Genomic DNA, 24,300 nt, shown 5'->3' on the forward strand with positions numbered 1-24,300 from the left:
TAACAACTAACAATATAGCCTCTGCTAAGTTCCAGGGTAATCTTCTTTAGTTGCCTCCAGATGTGTCTCTAAGCTCAGCCAAAACCTTTCATCATGTGACACAGCAAGTTTGAGCAATGTCTGACATTTGTTGAGATAATTTCTTAAACTGATTCGTTTGTTCAGACATACCTGCCAAGTCATTCCTTATCATTGCAACAGGTTTATTCCATTCTGTTTCCAATTCCTGTTTAAGTTGTTTTATCAAACCTTTATTTATTTTTATTTATTTTGCATTTATATACCGCCTTTCGTTAAAAAGATAACCCCAAGGCGGTTTACAAAAGTTAAAAACATACAATAAAAAGACAATAAAAACATCATGTTAAAAATATAAAAACATATAAAAACAGGCATAAAAACAATACAACAAATACAACAAATAAAAACACAAAGAAGCTGCAGTAGAAAATGATCATGTAAAAGCCTGGGTAAAAAGCCAAGTCTTTAAAAGCTTTCTAAAAGCCGTGATGGAGTCCGAGGAACGAATGGCCACTGGGAGAGCATTCCAGAGTCTGGGGGCAGCAACAGAGAAGGCCCTGTCCCGAGTGCACGACAGCCGGGCCTCCCTCATTGTCGGCACCCGGAGCAGGGCCCCCTCAGATGTCCTTGTAAAGCGGGCAGCAACCCTTGGGAGCAGGCGGTCCCTCAGATACTTTAATTAAGCCCGCCTCCAGATCTCATCCAAGATTTGAAGAGGTTGACTTGACTAGCAAGTCAGAGGTTGCCAGTTCGAATCCCTGCTGGTATGTTTCCCAGACTATGGGAAGCACCTATATCAGGCAGTCGTGATATAGGAAGATGCTGAAAGGCATAATCTCATACTGCCTGGGAGGAGGGCTCTGTGGTCACCAGGAGTCAACTGACTCAACACCGGTGACACCGACTCAACAGCACACTTTACCTTTTAAATTATACACCTTTACTTCTTCCATATCCACCATATCCTCCTCCTCATTACTGGACTGAGGCATCGCTCCAGCTGTCTGTTTCATCCAAATAAGCTCTAATTCCTTTCCTTTCCCTTTTCACTGTGGACCTTTCCTAGACATTCTAGTACTAAGAAAACTTGCTTCAGTCAAACTCATTTGTAAATATTGAAACCATTCCAACCTAAGGGTTTGAATTGATTTTGGTCTAACCTTTCCAGTAGTTAAATTTTGCAAAGTATATCCCTTCTCTCTCTCCAGAGATTGTACTTGTTGGATTTTTCTTCTTCATGAAAAAAGATATTCAAAATGGATGCCAAAGGTGATAATTCTGGACTAATCATTTTCTTATATTTGTCCCTAACACTTAATAAGCTATTTCTAATTGTATGTGATTTTATTTCTGGGGGTTTTTTTGTATTAATCCATAAAATCTTATGTAATCCTTACGACAGGCCTGATCCGTCTATATTCGTAAATGAACCATATGGTGCTCTAATCCAGTCCAAAGTCCATGTCAAACAGCTAGCATGGTAGTATAATTTGAGATTTGGAACAGCTAATCACTATTTCTGCAAGGTCTGTGGAGGAGATGTCCAGCAATCCCTCTTGCAGTATTAGATTGGATCAGTTTCAATCTGTGACTCCTGAGGATGTGGACAAGCTGCTTGGGGCAGTGCGGCCTACCATCTGTTCTCTGGATCCTTGCCCAACTTGGCTGCTTCTATCTAGCAGGGAGATTGTTGGAGGTGACATAGTTAATATCATAAATGCATCGCTGAGGGAGGGTAGGGCGCCCCCCTGTCTGAAGGAGGCAATGGTTAGACCACTCTTTAAAAAGCTTTCCCTGGACCCCTTCGTGATGGACAGTTAAAGGCCAATCTCCAAACTCCCTTGGTTGGGCAAGGTGATTGAGAGGGTGGTGGACGACCAGCTCCAGGCAGTCTTGGAGGAAACTGATTATCTAGACCCATTTCAAACTGGCTTTAGAGCTGGCTATGGGGTTGAGACAGCCTTGGTCAGCCTGATGGATGACCTTTACCAGGGAATCAACAGAGGGAGTGTGACTCTGCTGGTTCTTCTGGCTCTCTAGGCAGCGTTCGATACCATTGACCATGGTATCCTTCTGGATTGCCTGGGGAGTTGGGGATGGGGGCACTGCTTTGCAGTGGTTCTGTTCCTATTTCTCAGGTAGATTCCAGATTGTGGAGCTTGGTGACAGTTGCTTCTCAAAACAGGAGCTGTTATATGGAGTCCCCCAGGGCTCCATTCAGTCACCAATGCTTTTTAACATCTACATGAAACCTCTGGGTGGGGTTCATCAGGAGGTTTGGTGCTGGGTGTTATGAGTATGCTGATGACACCCAAATCTACTTCTCCTTTTCATCTTCAGGAAGTGGCACTCATTCTCTAAATGCCTGCCTACACGCAGTAATGGGCTGGATGAGGGATAACAAATTGAAGCTGAATCCAAGCAAGACGGAGGTGCTCATTGTGGGGGCTCAGAATCTGAGGGGCGAGTTAGATCTTCCTGTGCTGGATGGGGTTAAACTCCCCCAGAAGGAGCAGGTGCACACCTTGGGAGTACTCCTGGACCCAGGCCTCACCCTGGTATCTCAGGTGGAGGCCATGGCCAGGAGTGCTTTCTATCAGCTCCAGCTGATTCGACAGCTCGCCCATTCCTCGAAGAGGATGACCTCAGAACAGTGGTGCATCAGCTGGTAACCTCCTGGCTTGACTATTGCAATGCGCTCTATGTGGGTCTGCCTTGTACGTAGTCCGGAAACTTCAGTTAGCTCAGAATGCGGTAGCCAGATTGGTCTCTGGCGCAATCCAGAGAGACCATATTATGCCTTTTAAAAAACAGTTACACTGGCTGCTGATATGTTTCCGGGCAAAATACAAAATGCTGGTTATTACCTCAAAGCCCTGAATGGCTTGGTCCAAGATATCTTAGAGAGTGCCTTCTTTTACATGATCCCCACTGCATACTAAGGTCATCTGAGGAGGTCCGTCTCCAGTTACCACCGGTTTGTTTGGTGGCAACTCAGAGGCAGGCCTTCTCTGTAGCTGCTCCTCGGCTGTGGAATGCACTCCCAGCAGAAATTCGTAATCTTAATTCCTTACTGACCTTCAAGAGAGCCCTTAATAACCCATCTGTTTGGCCTGGCCTTAAAGGGTTTTTAATTTGTTTTGTTTTAATGTTAACCTGGTTTTCAGGGTTTTAAATAAATAAATAAATAATCCCCACCCCTTCTTTTATATCTTGCATAATCTTGAATTTAACTCTTGGTTTTTTGTAGACCCAAATAAAGGAATTTAATTGTCTCTGCCATATAGTCAATGTTTTATCTTCGATCTTGATCAGAATCATTTGGAATAAAAAGATCATTTTTGGCAATATATTCATTTTAACCGTTGCTATCTTTCCCCACCAGGAGAGATTTAATTGTTTCCATCTTTCTAAATCTACTGAAATGAACTTCCATGTTGATAAATAATTGTTCTTAAACAAAACCCTGTTACTCCCTGTCAAGTTGATGCCTAGGTATTTAATAGATTTCATTGTTATCTGGAATCCAGTCTTATCTTGCAGATAACCTAATTCCACAGCTGACAATTCCACGCAATACTCTGAGTTTTGCTTTTGTTGATCTTATAACCGGAAACCTTGCTATATTGGTCTATGTATTCTATTGTTGTATCTAGAGAGTCCTTTGGTCAGGTCATAGTGAGAAGCACGTCATCTGTGTGCAACTTTATTTTATGTTCTTGATTCCCCATCTTAATTCCGCAGATTCTTTGTTCTTGCCGAATTTTCTGTGCTAAAGTCTCAAGAGCGAGAATAAACAGCAAAGAGGAAAGGGGGCATCCTTGTCTGGCACCCTTATTAATTGCACAGTTCTTTGAAAGAGTCCCATTCACTATTATCTTTGCTGATTGCTCCTGATAAATACTTTGAGTCCAAGAAAGGAAATCTGAACCATAATTCAATACTGTAAACAAAAAAGTCCAGTCTAAGTTGTCAAAGGCTTTTTCTGCATCTAGAAAAATCATTGCAGCTTTGCTCTTCTTCTTTATAATGTCATCTATAGCATTTAATGCAAATCTCAAATTATCTTTCATGTATCTCTGGCATAAATTCAGTTTGATCTGTATGAATGACATCAGTTAAAAAGCCCTTCAGCCTTCCAGCCAAAATCGCAGCAAAAATCTTGTAATCCATGTTCAGTAAAGAGACTGATCTGTAAGATTCGGGATGGGGTGCATCTTTCCTTCCTTATGAATAAGATAAATGAATGCTTCTTGCCAAGAGGATGGCAAACCCTGGCAACACAATATTTTATTCATTACTTGGGTAAGCTGATTAATTCATATTTCTTGAAGATGCTTGTAGTAGATCGATGAAAGGCCATCTGGGCCAGGGGTGTTATTCTTTAAGTGTTGTATTGCTGCTCGTTTCCTTTTCAGAAACCGGTTTATTCAAGAGTTCCTTCTGTTTGTCGGTAAATGGCCGTAACTGTAGCTCTTCCAAGAACTGCACAATCTCTTCTGCGTCTCTCTTTTCTTTCCTGTATAATTTAGTGTAATATTCTACGAATTGGTCAGTCATCTTGTCCACACTTGAAGCAAACTCTTTTCCATTCCATATTGAAGTGGTGACTCTCTTTTCTTGTTCCTTTCTCAGCTGGTATTAATTATTATTATTATTATTATTATTATTATTAAAACTTTTATACCGCCCTTCCAAAAGGCTCAGGGCGGTTTACATTAAAAACTATTAAAATCAGTTAATAATTAAAACAAAAATAATAAAGCATAAAAACAATAACTAACAATTAAAAACATCGTAAAACAACAATTAAATAATCAGAAGAATTTTAAAACAAGTTTTTAAAAGCTGGTATGCCAATAATTTATCAGGTTTATTGCCTTTCTCAAAATATTTGTTTTGTGTAAATCGTTTTCTTGTACATCTCTTTAGCATCTATAAGATACATCTGTTTACGAAGCTCATTTATGCTTTGCCATATGTCTTTCGAGGGATTTGTCCTATGAGCTGTTTCTAGATGATTCAATTCTTTTAGTATCAGCTCTTTCTGTTTTTGCGAGTCTTTCTTCCTTTTCGAGGCCTCTGAGATAAAAATTCCTCTCATAAAAACTTTGCTAGAATCCCATACGGAATAGAGTGAGACTTCTGGAGTCATATTTCTTTGAAAAAAGCTCATTAGTTCATCCTTGCACTTCAACTTGGTTTTCTCTTGCTGCAAAAGAAGATTATCCAAGCTCCACCTTTTAAATCCTGTGTACTCTTTATGAAATTTGATTATTAATGGATTATGGTCAGCATAAGTAAGCGGAGCTACTTCCACTTCCTGTAGTCTCGGTAATGCAGTTTTGGAGATCTTGAGTACGTTTGATGAGGTTGGGAGAAGAAAGTATAGCCCTTCTCCAAAGAATGTTTATATCACCATGCATCTTCTAAAGACAGAAGTGTCATATAATCCAGTGCATTTCTTGGCAGCTTACTGGAATTCCTCTTATATTGTCCTGACTTGTCAAGGGCTTAAGAAAGAACTGTGTTCCAATCTCCCAACACTAAAACTTCTCCCTCAGCTACCTCCAAGAGGGATTGAAAGAACTGCTCATAAAACTGTACTTTGTTGTCATTAGGAGCGTATATTGAAGCAATTGTAATTTTGGTTTGCTGTTGGGTTTGAAACAGCAGTGTTATATATCTTCCGGCAATGTCCTGTGTTTGCTTTTCCAAAGTCCAAGCCAAATTCTTAACATAAATTGCCATTCCCTTCCCCTCCCCCACCTGAAGCCACATAACTTTGACTCAAAGATTTACAATCCAGTAAATTAATATTGCTCAATTTAATATAGGTTTCTTGAAGACAAATTAAATCTGCTTTTTCTTCCTCAATTTCAAGAAGATTTTTCTTCTTTTAAATGGATTATTCAATCCATTAACGTTAACACTGACTATTTTTCTTAAACCTGCCATTTTGTAAAATTCTTAAAATCTCTTTCGTTTATCCCTCCTCTAAAAGGCAGAGGCTTGATCTTGCTTGGAGTTGTTTGGAAGTAAGGAAAATAAGTATTAAGTCTATGTCTGTGTCTCTAATTAAGTCCTGATTGGAAAACGGTAAAAAGAAGATGAGAGGAGAAGCTCAAGAGACAAACAGATTAAAAGTCAGATTTAAACAGCAGGCAAACCTCTTAAAATGCAGGTGGGCGGCAAATCTCTTCCCTTGGGCTGAGTTGCTTGAAGAAAAGTTCTCCCTCTGGGATCATCCAGAAACTCCCGAGATTTTTTCCAGACCTAAAAGCCTCCAGGCTACCCCCAATCCGAGAGGAACTGGCTCTTCCTTCTGTAATCAACCTTGCTGGCTGAAAATGTATAGCCCGTGGGAGGAGTCAGGTCTTTTACAGACCTTACTTCAAGGCGCCATTTTGCTTTGAAGGAAATACAAAAACAAGGTGGAAAGCTGAAAGACTTAACTGAATTTCAAGGATTAGTAATTAAAAATGCGGACCATTTACTGGGATTGATATAGAAGCTGTTGCTAAAATTTGATACAGAAACGGAACAGATCAAAAATTGCATGGTTAAATGGATGCAAAACATAAACAGAACAATTGTTCTTCAAGATAGGGAATACCAATGGAAGACAAACATTAAATTTATAGCAAACAGTAATTTAAGAGAAAACTGGTATAAAATGTTTTTTCATTGGTATACTACTCTGGTGACCATTAACAAGATGGATAGTAATTATCCAGGAGACTGTTGGTAATGTAAACACTATGTGGGGACATTTTACCACATGTGGTGGACTTGTAGCAAAGCTCAACAGTTTTGGAGAAACATTCACTGTAAGATGCAGCAAATTCTAAATATAAGATACCCTTACTTGCCAGAGCTCTTTTTGTTAAATGTGACTAAACCTAGCATCCCCTTTAAATACACAGAGTTATCTTTATATATGATTACTGCTGCCCGGATTCTTTATGCTGCCAATTGGCGATCACAGATAACTCCGACTCGAGGTGAATGGCTACTAAAATTATGGGAGTACGTTTCGATGTCTAAGGTTACAGCCTACTTACACCATAACTCAGATGAATCATTTACATTAATCTGGAAACCTTTTCTAAATTTTAATATTCTTCAAGGTCTTCATCCACATTCAAGATTTGGCTTCTCTTAAAAATGATGCTTGATGTATATTACCTACACTTGCATGTTTGCTGTAACTTTGCTATGGGGTAAGGGAGGGTAATCAGGTGGAAGAGGCTTTTCTGGATTGTTATTTGTAATATTTTATATGCAGTTATTGTAATCTGGAAGAGACGACAATGTAATCATGTTCTTTCTTTTCTTTTAAATAAAAAAAATCTATTAAAAGAAAAGAAAAGAAAACTTGCTTCAAACAATGCTCTGGCAAAACTAAACAGGTTATGGCTAACTAATAAGCTTGGTTGGAGGGAGTGCAACAAGCTCAGTGCGCCATCTTCCCCAGTGGCTAGCTACCCCACATCTCTCCACTAAGATGCTGGAGAATGGTGGTCTTGAGACAGATCTCTCAGCAGCTTGACTCCGATGGCTTACCTCCTGCAGTTGCAGAAGTGCCATGCTTGGGGTGAGGATGGGATCATCGCTGCACTCCCCTAAAGTAAAATATATAGGTATTGTAAGTTCCATGTTCTGGAAAAATTTGGTTGCATCCAGTGTAACCACTTGAGAGTAAGAAGTCCTTGTGAGAAAAGGTACATGATTCAGGACAAGGGTTAAATCTGTGGTGTGGAGAAGCTCAGAACTTGTACTCAATATTGTTTGTTTGTTTGTTTGTTTATTGCATTATAGACTGCCTAATATAAAATCTCAAGGTGGTTTACAAAATTAAAAACATAATACAAAATATAAACATTTAAAATTCATAAAAAGATAAAAATCATAATAGATAAACACACATTAAAAATTTAAAATGAGATTTCAGTTAAAAGCCTGGGAAAATAGGTACAACTTCAGGGTCCTCCTAAGAACACACAGAGAAGGAGATGCTCTTATTTCAGCAGGGAGCGCATTCCAAAGCCCTGGGACAGCCACAGAGAAGACCTGGTCCTGAGTTGCCACCAAACGAGTTGGTGGCAACCATAACCGGTCCTCTCCAGATGATTTTAATAGGCGACAAGGTTCACGACAGAGAAGGTACTCTCTTAAATACCCCGGGCCTAAGCTGTTAAGGGCTTTATAGATAATAATCAGTACTTCGTATTTCATTTGGAAACATATTGGCAGCCAGTGCAATTCTTTTAGAATCGGTGTTCTATGGTCCCTTCAGGTAAACCCAGAGACCAATCTGGCTGCCTCATTCTGTACCAATTGTAGTTTCAGAACTATGTACAAAGGCAGCCCCACGTAGCATGCATTACAGTAGTCAAGCCTAAAGGTTACCAGCATACACACATGGACAAATTTGTTGGTACCCTTAAAACTAATTGAAAAAGTGTTTTATGCCTCCTGAAAAGTGATTAAATGAAAAAGCAATTGTCCCATGTATACCTGCATGCCTTTGATATGTCACCAAGTAAAGCAAAGCAAGTGTGAAAAGAGATAAAGTATTGCTTATTCTACAAAGATATTCTAAAGTGGCCTGGACACGGTACCCCTAGAAAAGATAATAAATAATTGGATTAGAGTGATTTTTCAAATTAGCTGTTTTCTTTCATTAGTATCATACATGTCTCCAATCGTGCAATCAGTAATTCAACCTACTTAACTGGAGAAAAGTAGTCACTCTGCTGTTTGGTATCATCGTGTGTCCCACAATGAACATGGACCAGAGAGGTGTCTGAGGAGATCAGAAAGAAAATTATAGACAAGCATGTTAAAGGCAAAGGCTATAAGACCACCTCCAAGCAGTTTGATATTCCTGTGACAACAGTTGCAAATATTATTAAGAAGTTCAAGGTCCACGGGACTGTAGCCAACCTTCCTGGAAGCGGCCACAAGAAGAAAATCAACCCTAGAATGGGCAGAAGGATAGTGAGAATGGTAAACAAAAAGCCAAGGACAACTTCCAAAGAGATACAAGCTGAGCTCCAAGGACAAGGTCTATCGGTGTCTGATCGCACCATCTGTTGCTTTTTGAGTGACAGTGGGCTCAATGGAAGAAGGCCCAGGAGGACTCCACGGCTGAAAGAAAAACATTAAAAAGCCAGACTGAAATGTACTAAAATGCATATTGACAAGCCATAAAGCTTCTGGGAGAATGTCCTTTGGGCAGATGAGACAAAACTGGAGCTTTTTGGCAAGTCACATCAGCTCTATGTCCACAAAAACGAAGCTTTCGAAGAAAAGAACACCATACCTACTGTGAAACATAGAGAAGGCCCGGTTATGTTTTGGGGCTGCTTTGTTGTGTCTGGCACGGGGTGCCTTGAGTCTGTGCAGGGAACAATTAAATCTCAAGACTATCAAGACATTCTGGAGCGAAATGTAATGCCCAGTGTCAGAAAGCTCTGTCTCAGTAGCAGGTCATGGATCCTCCAACAGGATAATGACCCAAAACACACAGCTCAAAGCACCCAAGAATGGCTAAGAACAAAACATCAGACTATTCTGAAGTGGCCTTCTATGAGCCCTGATTTGAATCCTATTGAACATCTATGGAAAGAACTGAAACATGCAGTCTGGAGAAGTTACCCTTCAAACCTGACACAGCTGAAGCAGTTTGCTCAGGAAGAGTGGGCCAAACTACCTGTTGACAGGTGCAGAAGTCTCACTGAGAGCTACAGGAATCACTTGTTTGCAGTGATTGCCTCAAAAGGTTGTGCAACAAAATATTAGGTTAAGGGTCCCATCATTTTTGTCCATGCCATTTTCATTTGTGTTATTATTTGAAATATTCTGTTGCTTCAAAACTCTAAAGCAAAGTCTGATTTTTGTTAAATGCGGAATAAATAAACAATGATGTGTGCCAATTACTTTTGTTAGTTTCAAGTTATTTCATAGACAATTGTGGGTTCTTCCTTCTTTGTGGAGGGGTACCAACACATTTGTCCATGTGTGTATGTACCACTATTTTGAGATCATTTGTCTCCAGAAATGGATGTATCTGGCGTATCAGTCGAAGCTGATAAAAAGTACTCCTGGCCATAACCTCAACCTGAGAAATCAGGGAGAGTTTAGGATCTAGGAACACTCTCATACTATGAACCTGATCTTTTAGGGGGAGTGTAATTCTGATATAAAATATATCAGTCAAAAAGGAAAAGGAGACAAAAAGTTTTATCGTAATATTTGTAGAAACTTTATTTTTAAAAAATTATCTTTTATAGCAAGTTTTCTCAAACCTGCATTTCTAGATGTTGTTGGACTACAATTTCCATCACCCTCACCTACAATGCCCCTTGGTCATTATGGCTGGGGATGATGGGTGTTGTTGTTCAACAACATCTGTGGACCTGAATTTTAGGAGCCCTGTTTTAAAGATATTTTTGTGGCATTTCAAATAAACCTAGCAAGTTACCCCTGTTAGATGCCCAGAGGAAGGTGAAAAACCTCCAGGATCTTGGCCAATCTACCCAGGAGCTTTTCAAAATGCAGCTTTGCTACACTTAGGCGGGGGTAGGGGAGTTCATTCATGCTGCCAATGGCATTATTCAGCCTTGCTCCTAACAATTCAGTTATCGCACATTATATGTGTCCTTAAAAAGGAGCACTTTGATGCAGTGTTTAAAATGGCTTCGCTTTAGGAACTTCCTGTTGTTGGAAATTCTCTGTGGTGAGAGAATCCCTTTCTCAATATAGCAGAGTGCACAGAGCACAACACACAGCGGATTTAGTTAGGCATGCGTATGTGCTGAGAGTAAAGTAACTTGGAGCCAATTCATAGTTTCAAATCAATATAAAAGGCATTTATTAAGGAACTCCATTCTAGATAGGAGAGTGAGGAGTTAGGATCTCTAATCTGTCTATCTAACTGGATGCAGATGGATTCTGCATCCTCTCTTCACATTTGGTGCAGGGAGAGGAACTTGCCATGTTGCAAGGTAGGCGGGCAGGTAGCGAGAGAGAGAGAGAGAAGGAGGAAGGAAGTTTGAATCCCTGAGATTAGCAATCTACATTTCAAAGGGATAGCATCAGAGCAGTGGAGAAGTGATGACAAATGTCTTGACCCTCTAGCCCTCTGACTTACTAGTCAGTCCTCCACTGTCTGAGACAAGAGACAGCACAAAAGCCACCTGTCTGGGAAAGGTTCTGGAGGAAAATTCCTTCTTGACCTCAAAAATGGCAGTCAGTGCTACCCTGGGCTTGTAAACAAGGACCATAAGCAAGCACGCCCTCTACCTAGGTTCCCACTTCAATGGCTGACTGGTGTCCTGCATGCTGTATTGCTGTCCTTCATGGAAAATCACCATATAAAGATAGCAATTCATTTTCTGAATTAGTGGAATACAAGGTTGCCCCAAGGCCATTTTGTTAGTGTGACTAATTTGTCAGAGCAGCAAAGCAAACTTGTCTCTTCCTGCATCACCCAGTACAAGTCAGTAACCTATGTTAATGTGTCTGCGCACAATGAACACCATGTTGAAAAATGTGTGACTTGTATGCAGATAGGATGAGACATAGTCTTGAAAATAAAACTACCCTTGCAGGCAGCTGCTCCATTTAAGATTTCAGGTTTGTCACCCAAACTCCACAGATTTTTGTAATGCAGAATTTAACTCTTTGTAAACCTCAACTTTGGAGTGCAGCATCATTAAGAAATGGTGATATATGAAAGGACATAAGTTGCTTTTTAAGTCAGAAAGCAAATTTGCCCACGGAAGTGACAAAAACGCCACCTACTGTAGACGGGTTCCCTGGAGCACCAGCCAGCCATTACTTTTCCCCTTGCAGGCAGCAGCAGATTTTTGTGATAGGGTAGGCTGACCCCTCTCTCTTTTACTTCTCCCGTTTCTGCTGTAGTGAGCGTAAACCTCTTAAGAAAGGAAGCAAGCAAGGACGGACGGACAGACAGGCAGCTGGGGTGCTAACAATCCACAAGTATGGTTACAAGTTACCGCCCATAAAGAGTGAGTGCGAACGTGTAGCAACAATTAAGGCTGGATCTCAGGTGACTATTGAAAGCAATTGTGGATATTTTAATACCTTGATATGATGAAAAAATATTGCGGCGACGGGGGTAGGAGATACCTCGCAAGAAACAGCTCCAGTCAAAGTTGGTAATCCTAGCAATCCTGGAGAAAACACTCCGTCTGATAAGAAAGACAGCGAGCACAGTTTAATTAAGCCGCTATTAAATCCTCCATCCTTTAACAAGCCGCCGCCTTTTCTAATCATAACTTCATAGACCGTCCAACCGCTTGAGAGTGGTAGATGATTGGCATGTACTGAAGCCAATAAGACTTCGATAGACGAGAAACACACAGCTCCGGCTCTGCTGCGCGCAAAGCGATAGGGGCGCTACGGGCCGGGGAAACAAAGCAAAATGGCGGCGGCTGGCGCGGGGAAAGCCGCGGTCTCTGCCACTGGGGCCGTGGTCAAGCCGATCTTCAGCCGGGATTTGACTGAGGCTAAGCGGCGCGTGCGAGATCTGTATAGGGCTTGGTACCGAGAAATCCCAAACACTGGTGAGGGGACGTGATTAGACTCGCGACCTCCCCTTCAAGGTCGCTTAAAGGGGCAGTACGGGGTGAAAATGGTCTTTTCCGGGGCGGGCAAGAGATGTTTGCATTGGCTGATTTGGGAGTGTATTTAACTTCATTAGCTGCTCCAGTCCCTTTAAGTTTGTTGCAGAGACAGTGCCCCTTTCTGGATTAAAAGCAAAGCTAAAGCGGGCCACTGCTCGGGTTCAGCTGCTGCTGCTCGGACGCACCCCTGCTGCCTCAACCGCATCATGCCAGGATGGAAGCCAGAGGTATATTACCTTGGCTTTGTCACTGTCTCCTCTGTGACCTTGGGACCAGTTTCCCATGCATAGCAGTACATGCTATGGGTGTAGTGGGTATTCTGATATATGCCTGGTTATTATAACAGATAATATGATTTTGTGCATATGGCGTAAGGAAGATCCACACCTAGTATAATTAGCCATGCTGTTTATCGATAGCTGCACTCTCTCACTTCCTCACATCTTCTGTATTTTGTCCCCATCAACTTTGGTTCTCAGAGTTTTTGTTCCCAGGCCTGTGGTGGTGTGTTTATTTGCCACATTCTTTACCATGGGTCACTTGTTAAATGCCCTGGTGCATCTCCAAAACTGTATCATAAACTAAAAGCTAAGCTGTATATATTGGTGGCATGTTTTCATATTTTATGTGACTTTTAGATAATTGGTTAAAAATAGCTGCTTGTAGCTTTTGATATGCTATCTCAGGTGTGGGTGGAAGGGGGAACAAAATTCTAGTCTTGTTGCATGGACTCAGAGATCTATGAGAGTTGAGAGATGAATTGATTTGTGGACTGCTTTTCTCTATTTTGGGCCCTTAGTTTAAAAAAAAAATCTACAATTTTAAAAATGTTTAAATTCTTGTTCACCTTCTAATCAAACTGATCCTCAGGGCAGCTTATACCAGCACCCCAACATGTGCTGCAGTCTGTTACACACATACATGACCAAGGTGGGCTTTACTTCTGAGCAAATATGCATAGTACTGTATTATAGTGTTCTGTAACTGTGAGGATGAGACCCATTAAGTAATGGCAGCTGGAATTGGCAGAATTTAAGCAAGACCTTCAGGCTTCACAGAAAATGAAATTGTATATGGCCTGTTTCTTCTTAAGCTTGGTATTTCTTATTTGCATAGAAGAGGGATATTTGTACCTCTCATTGTAACCAACCCACACACACACACACACACACACACACACACACACACGGTGTCAGATGATATTGCTTTGCTGGCTTCTAAAAGATTTTTGTGGATAATGAATAGGAGCCTGCAGGTTACATATCTTCTTTGCTTTGGACTAAAAGTCCAAAGAGAGTTGTATGTAATAAATAAGAGTTTCTGCAATTTAGAGCTGTTATCACCATTTATGTCTCTTGCTTACTCCCCCTACATTTGAAATCCGTCAACTGGTGTAACTTTTTTCTACCAAGAGTGGTATTAAGCAATGATGTGAATAAGTCTTAACATCAGTTTTCTTACCCGACTTTTATTTTTGCTTCTGAACTAGTGCATATGTATCAGTTGGACATCACAGTGAAACAGGGGCGTGATAAAGTGCGGGAAATGTTCATGAAGAATGCCCACATCACAGACCCCAGAGTTATTGATATACTGGTTATTAAGGTAAACCAAATAATGTCTTAAATCTATAGCAGGCAGAAGATGATTGCTACACCTTCTACTACTACTTCCCCCCTTGCGATGTTGTTACCTGCAATACTCTGCAGGAACAAAATCTCTGCAGATAATGAGGTTCTCCTGTATAGCTGAGGATGGATATTGAAAGTGGAACTGGTTACAAGAAAGGGACTGTGTTTTAAGGAATGTTGGGGGACATACGTTTCAAAAAAAACATGGGGCATATGGCTTAATTGTCTTTATCTATCATTGGAATCAGGTCGAAAAGCCAAAGTGGCAGATCCTGTGCAGTCTGTTGTTTGCTTTCATCTTCAGAAGCCGTGTGAGCTAGCGATGTGCACGGAACTGCAGACGGCCAGTTCAGGCGGTGGGATGGGGGGATTACCTTTAAGCAGCAGGGAGGGTGCTCTCCTTCGCCCCACCCCCGCTGTGTTCCCCCTGCCAGTGCTGTCTACAAAATCACTGGTGCAGGGTAACAGCATACCTCCTTGCCGTCTCAGTCAGCGTCAGACTGCTGTGCAGACAGCACCAGCAGGGGAAACACTGCGGGTGAAGGAGACATCACCCTCCCTGCTCCTTAAAAGGTAACCCCGAACCGGTTTGGCAGTCCACAAAAGGGCCACCGAACCGGTTCGTGCACATCCCTAGTGTGAGCCTGCTCAGGAGAATACAGCTCAGCCAGGAAACCCTTGCCTATAGCATACTACATCTTTCTACTGAGTATATCTAACATAGCAAAGTTTCACAACAAATCTCAATGGTCACTTGGGATGTTTGCTAATTAAATTGCTCTCAAAGCCCTGATTTGATAGCAGATACAAGTTCTATTTCACACTAGCGTAATAGGTTGAAGTAGACTGCTGAGGATTTAATACTGTTTTTTTCACTGTCTGGTATAGGGGAAAATGGAACTCCAAGAGACTATTCACGTGTGGAAACAGAGGACTCATCTCATGAGGTTTTTCCATGAAACTGAAACACCGCGACCCAAGGACTTCCTGTCCAAGTTCTATGCAGGCCATGACCCTTGAGTCAAACAGACTTTGTGGAACTGTCATTCTGTTTTTATGTGCTGCTGCAAATAAAGCCCTGTAATATTGAAGAGCTCTTCATTCACAGTGGTTCCATTCTCGCCTACAACTGCAAATAAAGAGACCTTGAGTCTGTGGGAATGGGGGGTGGGTTCTGGAGCCCCGGAAAATGAGAAAAAAATCACCCGAAAACCAGGGGATGGGGGAGCAGAAAAAAGGATGGAGCACAGCCCTGTACCTTGGCCACCTCAGCTTTCATGCTCGCCCACTCTAGGTGCTCCAGCAGTGGTCCCCAACTCCTCCTGTACTGAGTAATCGTGATGTTTCCCCACCCCACAGTTGAAGTCCAACACTTAGCAGTGCAAACCCCTGGCCTGACTGGTTGGTAGGTTGGCCAGAAAAGCAGCACAGAATTCAACCAACTTCAAGTAAACACACGGGAATTGCTTCACTCTACTGCTGGAGTTAGCAGGACTCCATCTTTCTCTCCAGTCTCTGGCCTTCAGCAGCAGAAATCAAGTTTAAGAAGCAGTGGAGTTCCTTCACGCCACTGCTAGAGCTAGCAGCACTCCATCTCCAGTCTTCTGCTTGAAGCACAGATCATGAAGCAGATGCAGGCTCTGCAGAGGCATAGTTGCTACTGCCTTTGTCGTCGTCATTCCTCTGCAAAGCCTCTGGGTACCAGTTGCGGGGGAGTAACAGCAGGAGAGAGGGCATGCCCTCAACTTCTGCCTGTGGCTTCCAGCAGCATCTGGTGGGCCACTGTGCGAAACGGGATGCTGGACTAGAAAAAAAATCACCCTGCTGGATCAGGCCTTGGGCCTGATCCAGCAGGGCTGTTCTTATGTTCTAAAGCCATGGAAAGTGCAAGTGTTGCTTTCTTGTGATGACTCCACAGCTGTGGTGGTGGGTGTAGTTACCTTTGCAATGTAGCTGGTGATGACAGGAACAGAGGAAGCTGCCATATACTGAGTCAGACCATTGGTCTATCTAGCTAAGCATTGTCTTCAGACTGGCAGTGGCTTCTCCAATGTTGCAGGCAGGAATCTCAGCCCTATCATGGAGATGCCAGGGAGGGAACTTGGAACCTTCTGCTCTTCCCAGAGCTGCTCCATCCCCTGAGGGGAATATCTTACAGTGCTCACACTTCTAGTCTCCCATTCATATGCAACCAGGGCAGACCCTGCTGAGCTATAAGGAGACAAGTCATGCTTGCTTCCACAAGACCAGCTCTCCTCTGATGCTTTGCTTGTTTGCAGAGCCCAGTAGGTGTCCTTATAGGGTTGCAAAGCAGCCTCCAGCTGCCTTTTGAACTTGATGTGCTCCTTCAGGGGATCAAGTTCAAACACTTCGTCTACCAAGGCAATCCCCAGCTGCAGGATCTCCGAAAACTCCATTGTGGTGAAGGGCTTGGGGAGCATGTCTTCTTCCTCACTCTCAAGAGCTGCCTGCATTATCTCCATTTCTTCCTCTGTGAGCTTCTCCTGATGGGATTGGAGGAGTTCCTCCACCTCATGTGGCTCAATGTCTTCCAGGCGTTCACCAATGGTGCATGCTAGGTTGGCAATCCGCTCCACCTTATCTGCTACAGAGGGAACAGCTACAGCAGATGAAGAGGTGACTGCCCCAGGCCACAACCTATTTCATACTGTGTTCCATGTTTGGTATTTGATCTCTGCAAGGGACGCTGCAATTTCCTCAATGCAGTCTGCAATGCTGTAGCTTCTCCAGCAATAGTTGATTGACAGAGAGGGATTGGCTTCCATGAGACCCAGCATCCTGAAGGAGCGGCGAGTGTAGTAGGAGTTGAAGGTCTTGATCAGATCTTGGTCCATCAGTTGGATCAAGGAGGAGAAGTTGGGTGGCAAGAAGGTAATCTCCAGGTTTTGGTGTGCGAACTGCAGGGCCGCAGAATAGCAGGGCCTCAGAATAGAGGTGTTGTCTAGCAGCAAGAGGACTCTGAAGTCCAGGTATCACTGCACCTCATGCAGAAAGCAGTTGCTCACCCAGTCAGAGAAAACCGCTGTAGTCACCCATAATCTCCTGTTGGCCCTCTAGCCACCTTGAGGCAGACATGCTGGACACCACACTCATACAGATATTGGCTTCACTTATCTTGATGAAGCAGACAGTGGACTCATCGATGACATAATGATGTGCAACGGATGCTGCACTGTCCCCACAAGCCAACATGTCCAGCAGCTTCACCTTCTGGCTCAAGGGCAACACTTTGTAAGACCTTTTGCCACTTCCTTCAGCAGAGCTCTCCTCTGCACTTGCTCATTTTGACTGTGGAGGTAGGAAAAAAATATACAATGATGTATGGTACAGTACAGAAATTGTGCCAGAGAACCCACATACATACCAAAAAATGATGAAGTACAGTACAGGACTGTAACTGGTAATTAAAATCAATTTAGAATGGATGCTTAAAATCAATTTAAAGGACACAGTACTTTAAAATTTGCAATAGATACTTAAATATTTTATGGGTACTTAAAAATGAATTAATGGATAATTATATTTTAATTGCTATTTAAATTAACTAGTTTTACAGTACATTACTATAATTATCAAAATTAAAAATTTAATTTGAATTTTTTAAAGTAAAAAATAGAATTTCCTAAAAACTAAGTTTATTACAGTACTGTATTTAGCATCTTACCAGGGCTGCACAATGCTGCAAGAGCTCCTCCAAGAATCTGCACAGGGATAGCTGAAGAAAGGCTTGCAAAGGCTCCACAAAAAGGCTCCAAAAGCTCTAGAGCAATGGATGCTAAAGTATCTCAGTGGCTCCCTAAGGACACCAAACCTGCCAAATGCTCTCAAATAAAGCAAATCTATCTGTTTAAACACTCCAAAACTGCACACCAAATCACTCCTGCTCCTCCTCCAAACTCCTCTCACTTCTCACAGAGCACAACCATATATGGACGGATCCGCATGCTGAAAACTGCATATACGCAAGACCAGTCTTCCGCAGATACCATGGTTGGGTAAATATTTCATGACCACGGATTAGTGATGTGCACGGAAGTGCGGTTCAACACCAGCGGGGGAGGGTGCACTTACCCCTCCCGCCGCTTTTGGGGCAGCCTCCCGCCCATGGGGCAGCAGCGTACCTCCCTGCCGCCCCTTCCTGTTTTTGGCTGGAAGTATCACATGTGCGTACGCGCGCACCTGCCATGCACATTGCATGTGTGATGTGTGCGCACATGATGTGTGTGGCCGGTGCACACATGCGACAGGCGCATGCACAGGCAATACTTCTGGCCACTTCTGGCTAAGAACGGAGGAAGAGGCAGCAGGGAGGTACGCTGCCGCCCCATGAATTTTGCTAAAATGGAGCATCAGTGGGGGAAAAGCAGTGGGAGAGGTAAGTGCACCCTCCCCCACCCTTAAAGAAGCACCCCCACTGACGCCGCCTTCAAACTGGTTCAGAGGCCTTTAGAATGGTCTCCAGACCAGTTCATGCACATCCCTACCACGGATACATGGAACTGTAAATAACGGGGGGCACCTGTACAAAGAAATCCTACGTACAAGTTTTTGGGAGCCTCAGGATAGCAATTACACTGACTCCATCCTTTCTAGACCGTGTTCCAAATCCCCAACTCTTAGTCTATGGAAGATAATTTCCAAATATTCTTGAAGTATTTTTTTTAATCAAGCATGTATATTAAGTGTGTAAACATATACAATTCTTCAGAGCAGTTCTAGCCTGCCTTTTGGTGAATGTACCATATCTAGTTTCCAGTATTAGACACGTGCTGAAATGTTGGTCAGCCAAGCTTTAGAGCCAAATCTGCTGGGCAGAGAACTTGAAATGTTTAGACAAAATTTCTAGTGATTCTAGCCCCTCAGTATATAGGCCTTCCACTGGTCTTCAGCTTTATTTCAGGTGGGTAGGAGAAATGATATAAATAAGTTTTTAGATAAGCAAAGCTAATATAAATGTATTAGAAACCTATTCCTTTCATTTCTTCAAAGTAAATATTCACTCTGTAACCCAGCACTACATGATTAGTCCTAACTGTACTTCTTTAAGGAATAGTAGAGGTGTGCCATTATTTCTACATGGAAAGCCCAAACAAACCCAGGCTCCTCTTGTACTGATTTTCCTTCCTGAAACAATAGTCTTACTTTTGTCAAGTCTCAAACAGGGAGGGATGCCTCTTTACAGTGTGCCTTTTTCTCTGCATGTGCAATATTCCCTGTTTTGTAGCCCTTAAGTACATATATCCCTCTCTTACTTTCTAACATCAAGATGTTTCAGTTTTGCTCTCAGGCTGGTACTGAAGCAAAGTTCACAAAATTACTTTTGCCAAACCTTAAATATGTGCTTTAAATTAAATTGTATCTCAAAATTTAGACTTCTATGAATCTTTTGTTTTGGTAGGTGTAAAATATAAACTCAAATAGCCATTGTCAATACTTCATAACACTGCATGTCAGCTTTCAAATAGTGTTGCATACCTGCCAAGTACTAAATCAGTGACTTTATATCAAAATTCAATTTTTTAAAAACTAACTTTTCAGTCTTTCAGACTAAATAAATTATTTACAAAACCTTATTTAAAATGAGGTAGCATAAGTTCAGTTCCGTGTGACTCCCCTCCTTCCCTTCAATGTAGAACATTGAACAGTAATAAGAATTGCCCAGTTTGTTTCTGTTGTACTAGGGTGGTTTCACTTTTCTTTTAGAAGGAGGGAGAGCAATCATAGCCTTCTTTAAAACATGAATCAAGGGTCCAGTGTAAAAATGTAAACAGTGAATGGAGAGACACAGTCTTGGTTTATCATTCTTTATAATTTCAATCACTTCAATTTTTAAATAGAAATATTTATATTCCTAATGTAAAAGAGCAGGATCCCAAGCACTCTTTCAGATGACATAAATGGTGCCACATACAATGACTGCTGAACCAACAAGCATATATGTATACACACATATGTAGGTTATCTTCATTTAGACATGCAGAGAGCATTCATTGATATGACAGATGTCTAATGCCTTCTTTACAAAGTAAAGGGAGGAGGTCACAAGCAGACATTCCTGTCACAATAGTTCATCTATGGTGTTCTTTCAGTGCAACCCTGTAAAGAAACAATAAGATGTTATTTGACACTATGGAGCTGTCCCTACACTTGGTTAGAGAACACTAGTTTGACACTAGAAGAAATAAACAGAATCTAAGTAGGTTCAAATAGAACAAATTGCCAATATTATATGTGCAACATCAATACGTTCTATGTATTTCTTTCTGCCACACAGACACAAATGCAAGTTCCCTGTGACTTTGGCATGTATTCAGGGGGGAAACATCTACTAGAGCAGTGTTGCTCAACCACCGGTCTGCAAGGCGTTGGGTCCGTGAGGCATCACTAATAAAAATCACCCTGCAAAAACACAATTTTGGGCCGGTGGGGACCACTGGGAGCTCTCCAGAACTCATTAAGGTTCTTTTCACTTCCTCGAAATGAGCTCTGGAGAGCTGCCGGAAATTGTTTTTTGGGGGGTGCCTGGGGGTGGGGTTGGGGCTGAGGGGAGCGACCCCCTTACTAACTGCTGGTCCAGGAAACGGCACATGAATAATGTACTGGTCCATGAGTCCAAAAACGTTGAGAAACACTCTACTAGAGAACAGTCAGACTGTTAGCCTGACTGAACAGTCAGTCTCTCCTAGACTTAGACATGTCCTAATATATAAATTGTCCCTTCAACTATAATTATTTCATCATTATACTCAAGAAGATGACTACAAAAATACGTGACTAATAGTAACAAGAATTTTGTATGCTTTTGTATATATGCTGCAGAACAATCTAAAAAAAGGAGGAGAGGAATAGGAAGTGCCATCATGGAAGGGACTGTAAACTGGGATGTGTGTATTATAAGTGGGAGGGGGAGATGCTTTCTCAGTTTAAGAAGCATGTAGATATCCTTTAAGGCCTCACATTCAAGAGTCAAGTTGAATAAGCTGGCAAGTCTGTTGCCACAGGATGTATAGGTATTTATAGAATGGTGCTATGCCACAGCTTTCCATGAGTGGCAATACCGTTTCACTGTACAAACCTCTCCCTTATCTCAAGTCAAATAGAAGAAAAGTTAATAGAAGATCAACATGCATACCTATTAATCGTCATCGTCGTCATCCTCTGGCACAAAGATATCATGTTCCTCAAGCAAGGCTGCAAAGTTTTTGCTGATCTGTGTCCCAACATAGAGGAAGGGAATTACAATGGCAAACACACGAAGGAGACCGAAGGGCATCTAGAGAGATTAAATGAGAACAATTTAATATCTCCCAGAATGCAGATTCTACAGAAAAGCAAAACCACCATTAGCAGGGGTGCAGCTATAAATGAGTGGATGGGTTCAAAGAACCTGGGGGCCCCCAGCTCCACCCCTCCCTATTTTCTTCATCACTCCAAGGGACCACCAGGGAGAGGGGTGAACATGGGCCCCCTCTCCTCTAGTTACACCTCTGGCCATCAGCAAATCTCCATCTACCTACAAGAGTTTCTAAATCTAGAACTGATGGGAAGCTTTAAAGAAATGATATCTTACATAGACTTGTTCTTATACTGCATATAAATAAATACTTTTATGACTGATTTCAGGCACAGAAAACTTGTAAGTGAATAGAGTACTGAGTAAGTAGAGTCCGAATATCAATAATGCAACACCTTTTTGGTATTCTAAACACACAAATAGGAAAACAAAGGTCTACATACTAAGAGTGATTTATTGAACTGCTGAAGGAGTAAGACAACAGATACTGGAAATACTTGAACTGCATGTTTTGGAAGACACATACGAATACTTTCAATATATATACTGGGGGGGGGCTGAAAAACTCCAGTGAGGGGGGCATCTTGCATGCCCGCTGGATCATGAGAAACCCAACCCTTCCCTTTCCTTTCACAAATTCACAGACACTTTTCAACAAATACTTCCGCATTCTAAGGCCCACCCCTAATGCCGCTTGCCATTGAGCAAAGCTCTGCCACTCAAATGTCAAAGTCGCCCTTCAAGTAAAATACTTATAACCCACTTGCTGACACCATCTGCCAATCAACAGCAAGCCGGCGCCCATCGCGATTAGCGATTGGTTGGCTTACTCCGTATCGTTCTCCTTCTCGGCGGCCTATTTTTCCCCCTCACCCACTCACTTTAACGGGCTTGGGCAAGATGCCACCAGTCGGGGTGGCGATGACATTTCGCGAGGGTACAACGGTCGTCGAGGTCACTCTCTGGATCCCGATGGGCCCCGCCCTCGCCCACGAGCCAGCGGCTGCCAATAGGCGCCCAGCCATATTGCTTGTAGTGATTTCCACGCTTCCGCCGGCCGCTATAGCGACGTTCGGGCTATCAAGAAGAGTGGGCGGTGCTTTCTCAAATCTCGCGATAACAGGTGTCCAGTGCGCAGGCGAATGTTGCGGAGCAGAAAGGGGAGCTTAGAGTACTGGACAGCCGGGAATTCACTGGGAGTCTCTCGAATGTTTGCTGGGCATCGAATGCGGAAGCATTCTGGCTGACATCCAAACTAGATTACTCCTGAGTAGTACTATTGAAAATAAGTAGTCCTCTAGCGTAACTGCTGCTGAGTAGGACTACTGAGTAACTTAGTCTGGATGACAGCCAGACTTGACAACCTTTCTTTGTTAAGTTCATGATTACCCGCTCTCCTCCTTGCATCTAGAAAAGATCTCATCTCTCATCTTTGCAGATGTGGTTGTGTGTGTGTGTGAACAATACATTTACTTCCATATTTTGGATAGTGTAATTGTGCAAGTGGTTACATGGAATTTTGAAAATGGTCTCGCCCTGCTCTTGGGTTTGTGGCATCCTGCTGTAAAGTGATGTATATTAGCCTGGAAGAGATGTAAAAACATCAGAGATTTCAGAACCTTGCACAATTAGGTTATCTCTTTTTTTACTAGGGCAAAATCTTACACATCCCCATTCATATCACTTATTTCATTTCCTGCTGTCAGGTTATTGTGTTTTGTGCAGAAGGTGCATCTCTTCTCATAATAAAAAAAAGCATAGGAGTATGCACATCACAAGAACAGTGCGATCCTTGATGGGGGAATATTAATCAACTTTTGACTATAGAAAAGTGCAGTGGGGGTTAAACCCACTTATTTTCTTTTTATTTGCCTGAAAAATGGAAACTCCCCAAAATGTCATATTTTATTTACACACAAGCACTGTGTGTTATTTACACACACTGTCTCCTCCTCCGCCATGGTCATCTCAGGGGTGCCGGTACGTGGAAAGAAGAGTGGCTGCTGCAGCACCTGCTCCTCTGCCCAAGGCTAGCCAGAAGCCTGCTGTCAGTGTGTGTGTGTGTGTGTGTGTGTGCGTGCGCATGGAAGTACATGTGTGACCATTACAGGTTTTCTGCAATTCAGCATGCCCCTGTGGGCCCTGAGTGTTACAATATATGGTATGTTTCAAAAAATCTACAAGATTGCAAAAAAAGTGTTTATTGAATATTAAGTTTAAACTACAACTTTCTATAAAACAGGACTGCTCAACTTAGACCCCCCCCAGGGGCGTAGCTATAATTGAGCGAAAGGGTTCAAAGAACACGGGCCCCCAGCTCCTAAGGGCCCTCCAGCTCCACCCCTCCCTATTTTCTTCATTATCTTCCTCACTCTGGGGGGCCGCCAGAGAGAAGGATGAACACGGGCCCCCTCTTCCCTAGCTACGCCCCTGACCCCCCATCTGTTTTTGGACTACAACTCCCATAATCCCCAGTCTGGACAATAGCCAGGGATTATGGGAATTGTAGGCCAACATCTACAGGAGGGCTAGTTGAGCAGCCCTGCTATAAAACAATAGAATGTATATTCTTGTACTAGGTATAAAACACCCACCATGCAAACGTACTTTTCCTTTGAATAAAGACATGTAATACTCAAAGTTACTGCAAAGCAGATTCAGCACTACATGAGTGTAA

The 24,300-nt window shown here is 42.4% G+C and overlaps 3 protein-coding genes across 6 annotated transcripts in view; 1 reads left to right on the forward strand and 2 right to left on the reverse strand.

Moving 5' to 3' along the window:
* Positions 1–12,435, reverse strand: part of LOC128326385 (cytochrome P450 2D14-like) — an 84,830-nt gene extending 72,395 nt beyond the window's left edge. The window contains exons 1-3 of one of the 4 annotated variants that reach the window (XM_053253114.1): positions 12,136–12,235; positions 7,588–7,646; positions 6,192–6,431 (exon numbers count right to left, since the gene is read on the reverse strand). Coding sequence is in view for 1 of the 4 variants with exons in the window: in XM_053253111.1 (XP_053109086.1) it covers positions 12,136–12,327 (192 nt within the window). In the remaining 3 variants the exon portion in view is untranslated. Of the gene's footprint in view, positions 1–6,191; positions 6,432–7,587; positions 7,647–8,754; positions 8,831–12,135 lie in introns of all 4 variants that reach the window. The other 3 variants (XM_053253112.1, XM_053253113.1, XM_053253111.1) reach the window with 3 other exon arrangements.
* Positions 12,431–15,399, forward strand: NDUFA6 (NADH:ubiquinone oxidoreductase subunit A6). The gene is made up of 3 exons (XM_053253116.1): positions 12,431–12,617; positions 14,167–14,282; positions 15,197–15,399. Exons 1-3 carry the CDS (start codon positions 12,476–12,478, stop codon positions 15,326–15,328), a joined length of 390 nt encoding a protein of 129 aa, XP_053109091.1. The 5' UTR covers positions 12,431–12,475; the 3' UTR covers positions 15,329–15,399.
* A 4,718-nt stretch (positions 15,400–20,117) lies between these two features.
* SMDT1 (single-pass membrane protein with aspartate rich tail 1) lies at positions 20,118–22,731 on the reverse strand. Its single transcript, XM_053252723.1, has 3 exons — positions 22,505–22,731; positions 21,462–21,602; positions 20,118–20,425 (listed from the first exon to the last, which is right to left on the reverse strand). The coding sequence occupies exons 1-2, from the start codon at positions 22,646–22,648 to the stop codon at positions 21,465–21,467; spliced, it is 282 nt and encodes a 93-aa protein (XP_053108698.1). The 5' UTR covers positions 22,649–22,731; the 3' UTR covers positions 20,118–20,425; positions 21,462–21,464.
* Positions 22,732–24,300: the final 1,569 nt, after the last annotated feature.

Source organism: Hemicordylus capensis, chromosome 5, assembly GCF_027244095.1.
Source record: "Hemicordylus capensis ecotype Gifberg chromosome 5, rHemCap1.1.pri, whole genome shotgun sequence".
NCBI classification, from domain to species: domain Eukaryota; kingdom Metazoa; phylum Chordata; class Lepidosauria; order Squamata; family Cordylidae; genus Hemicordylus; species Hemicordylus capensis.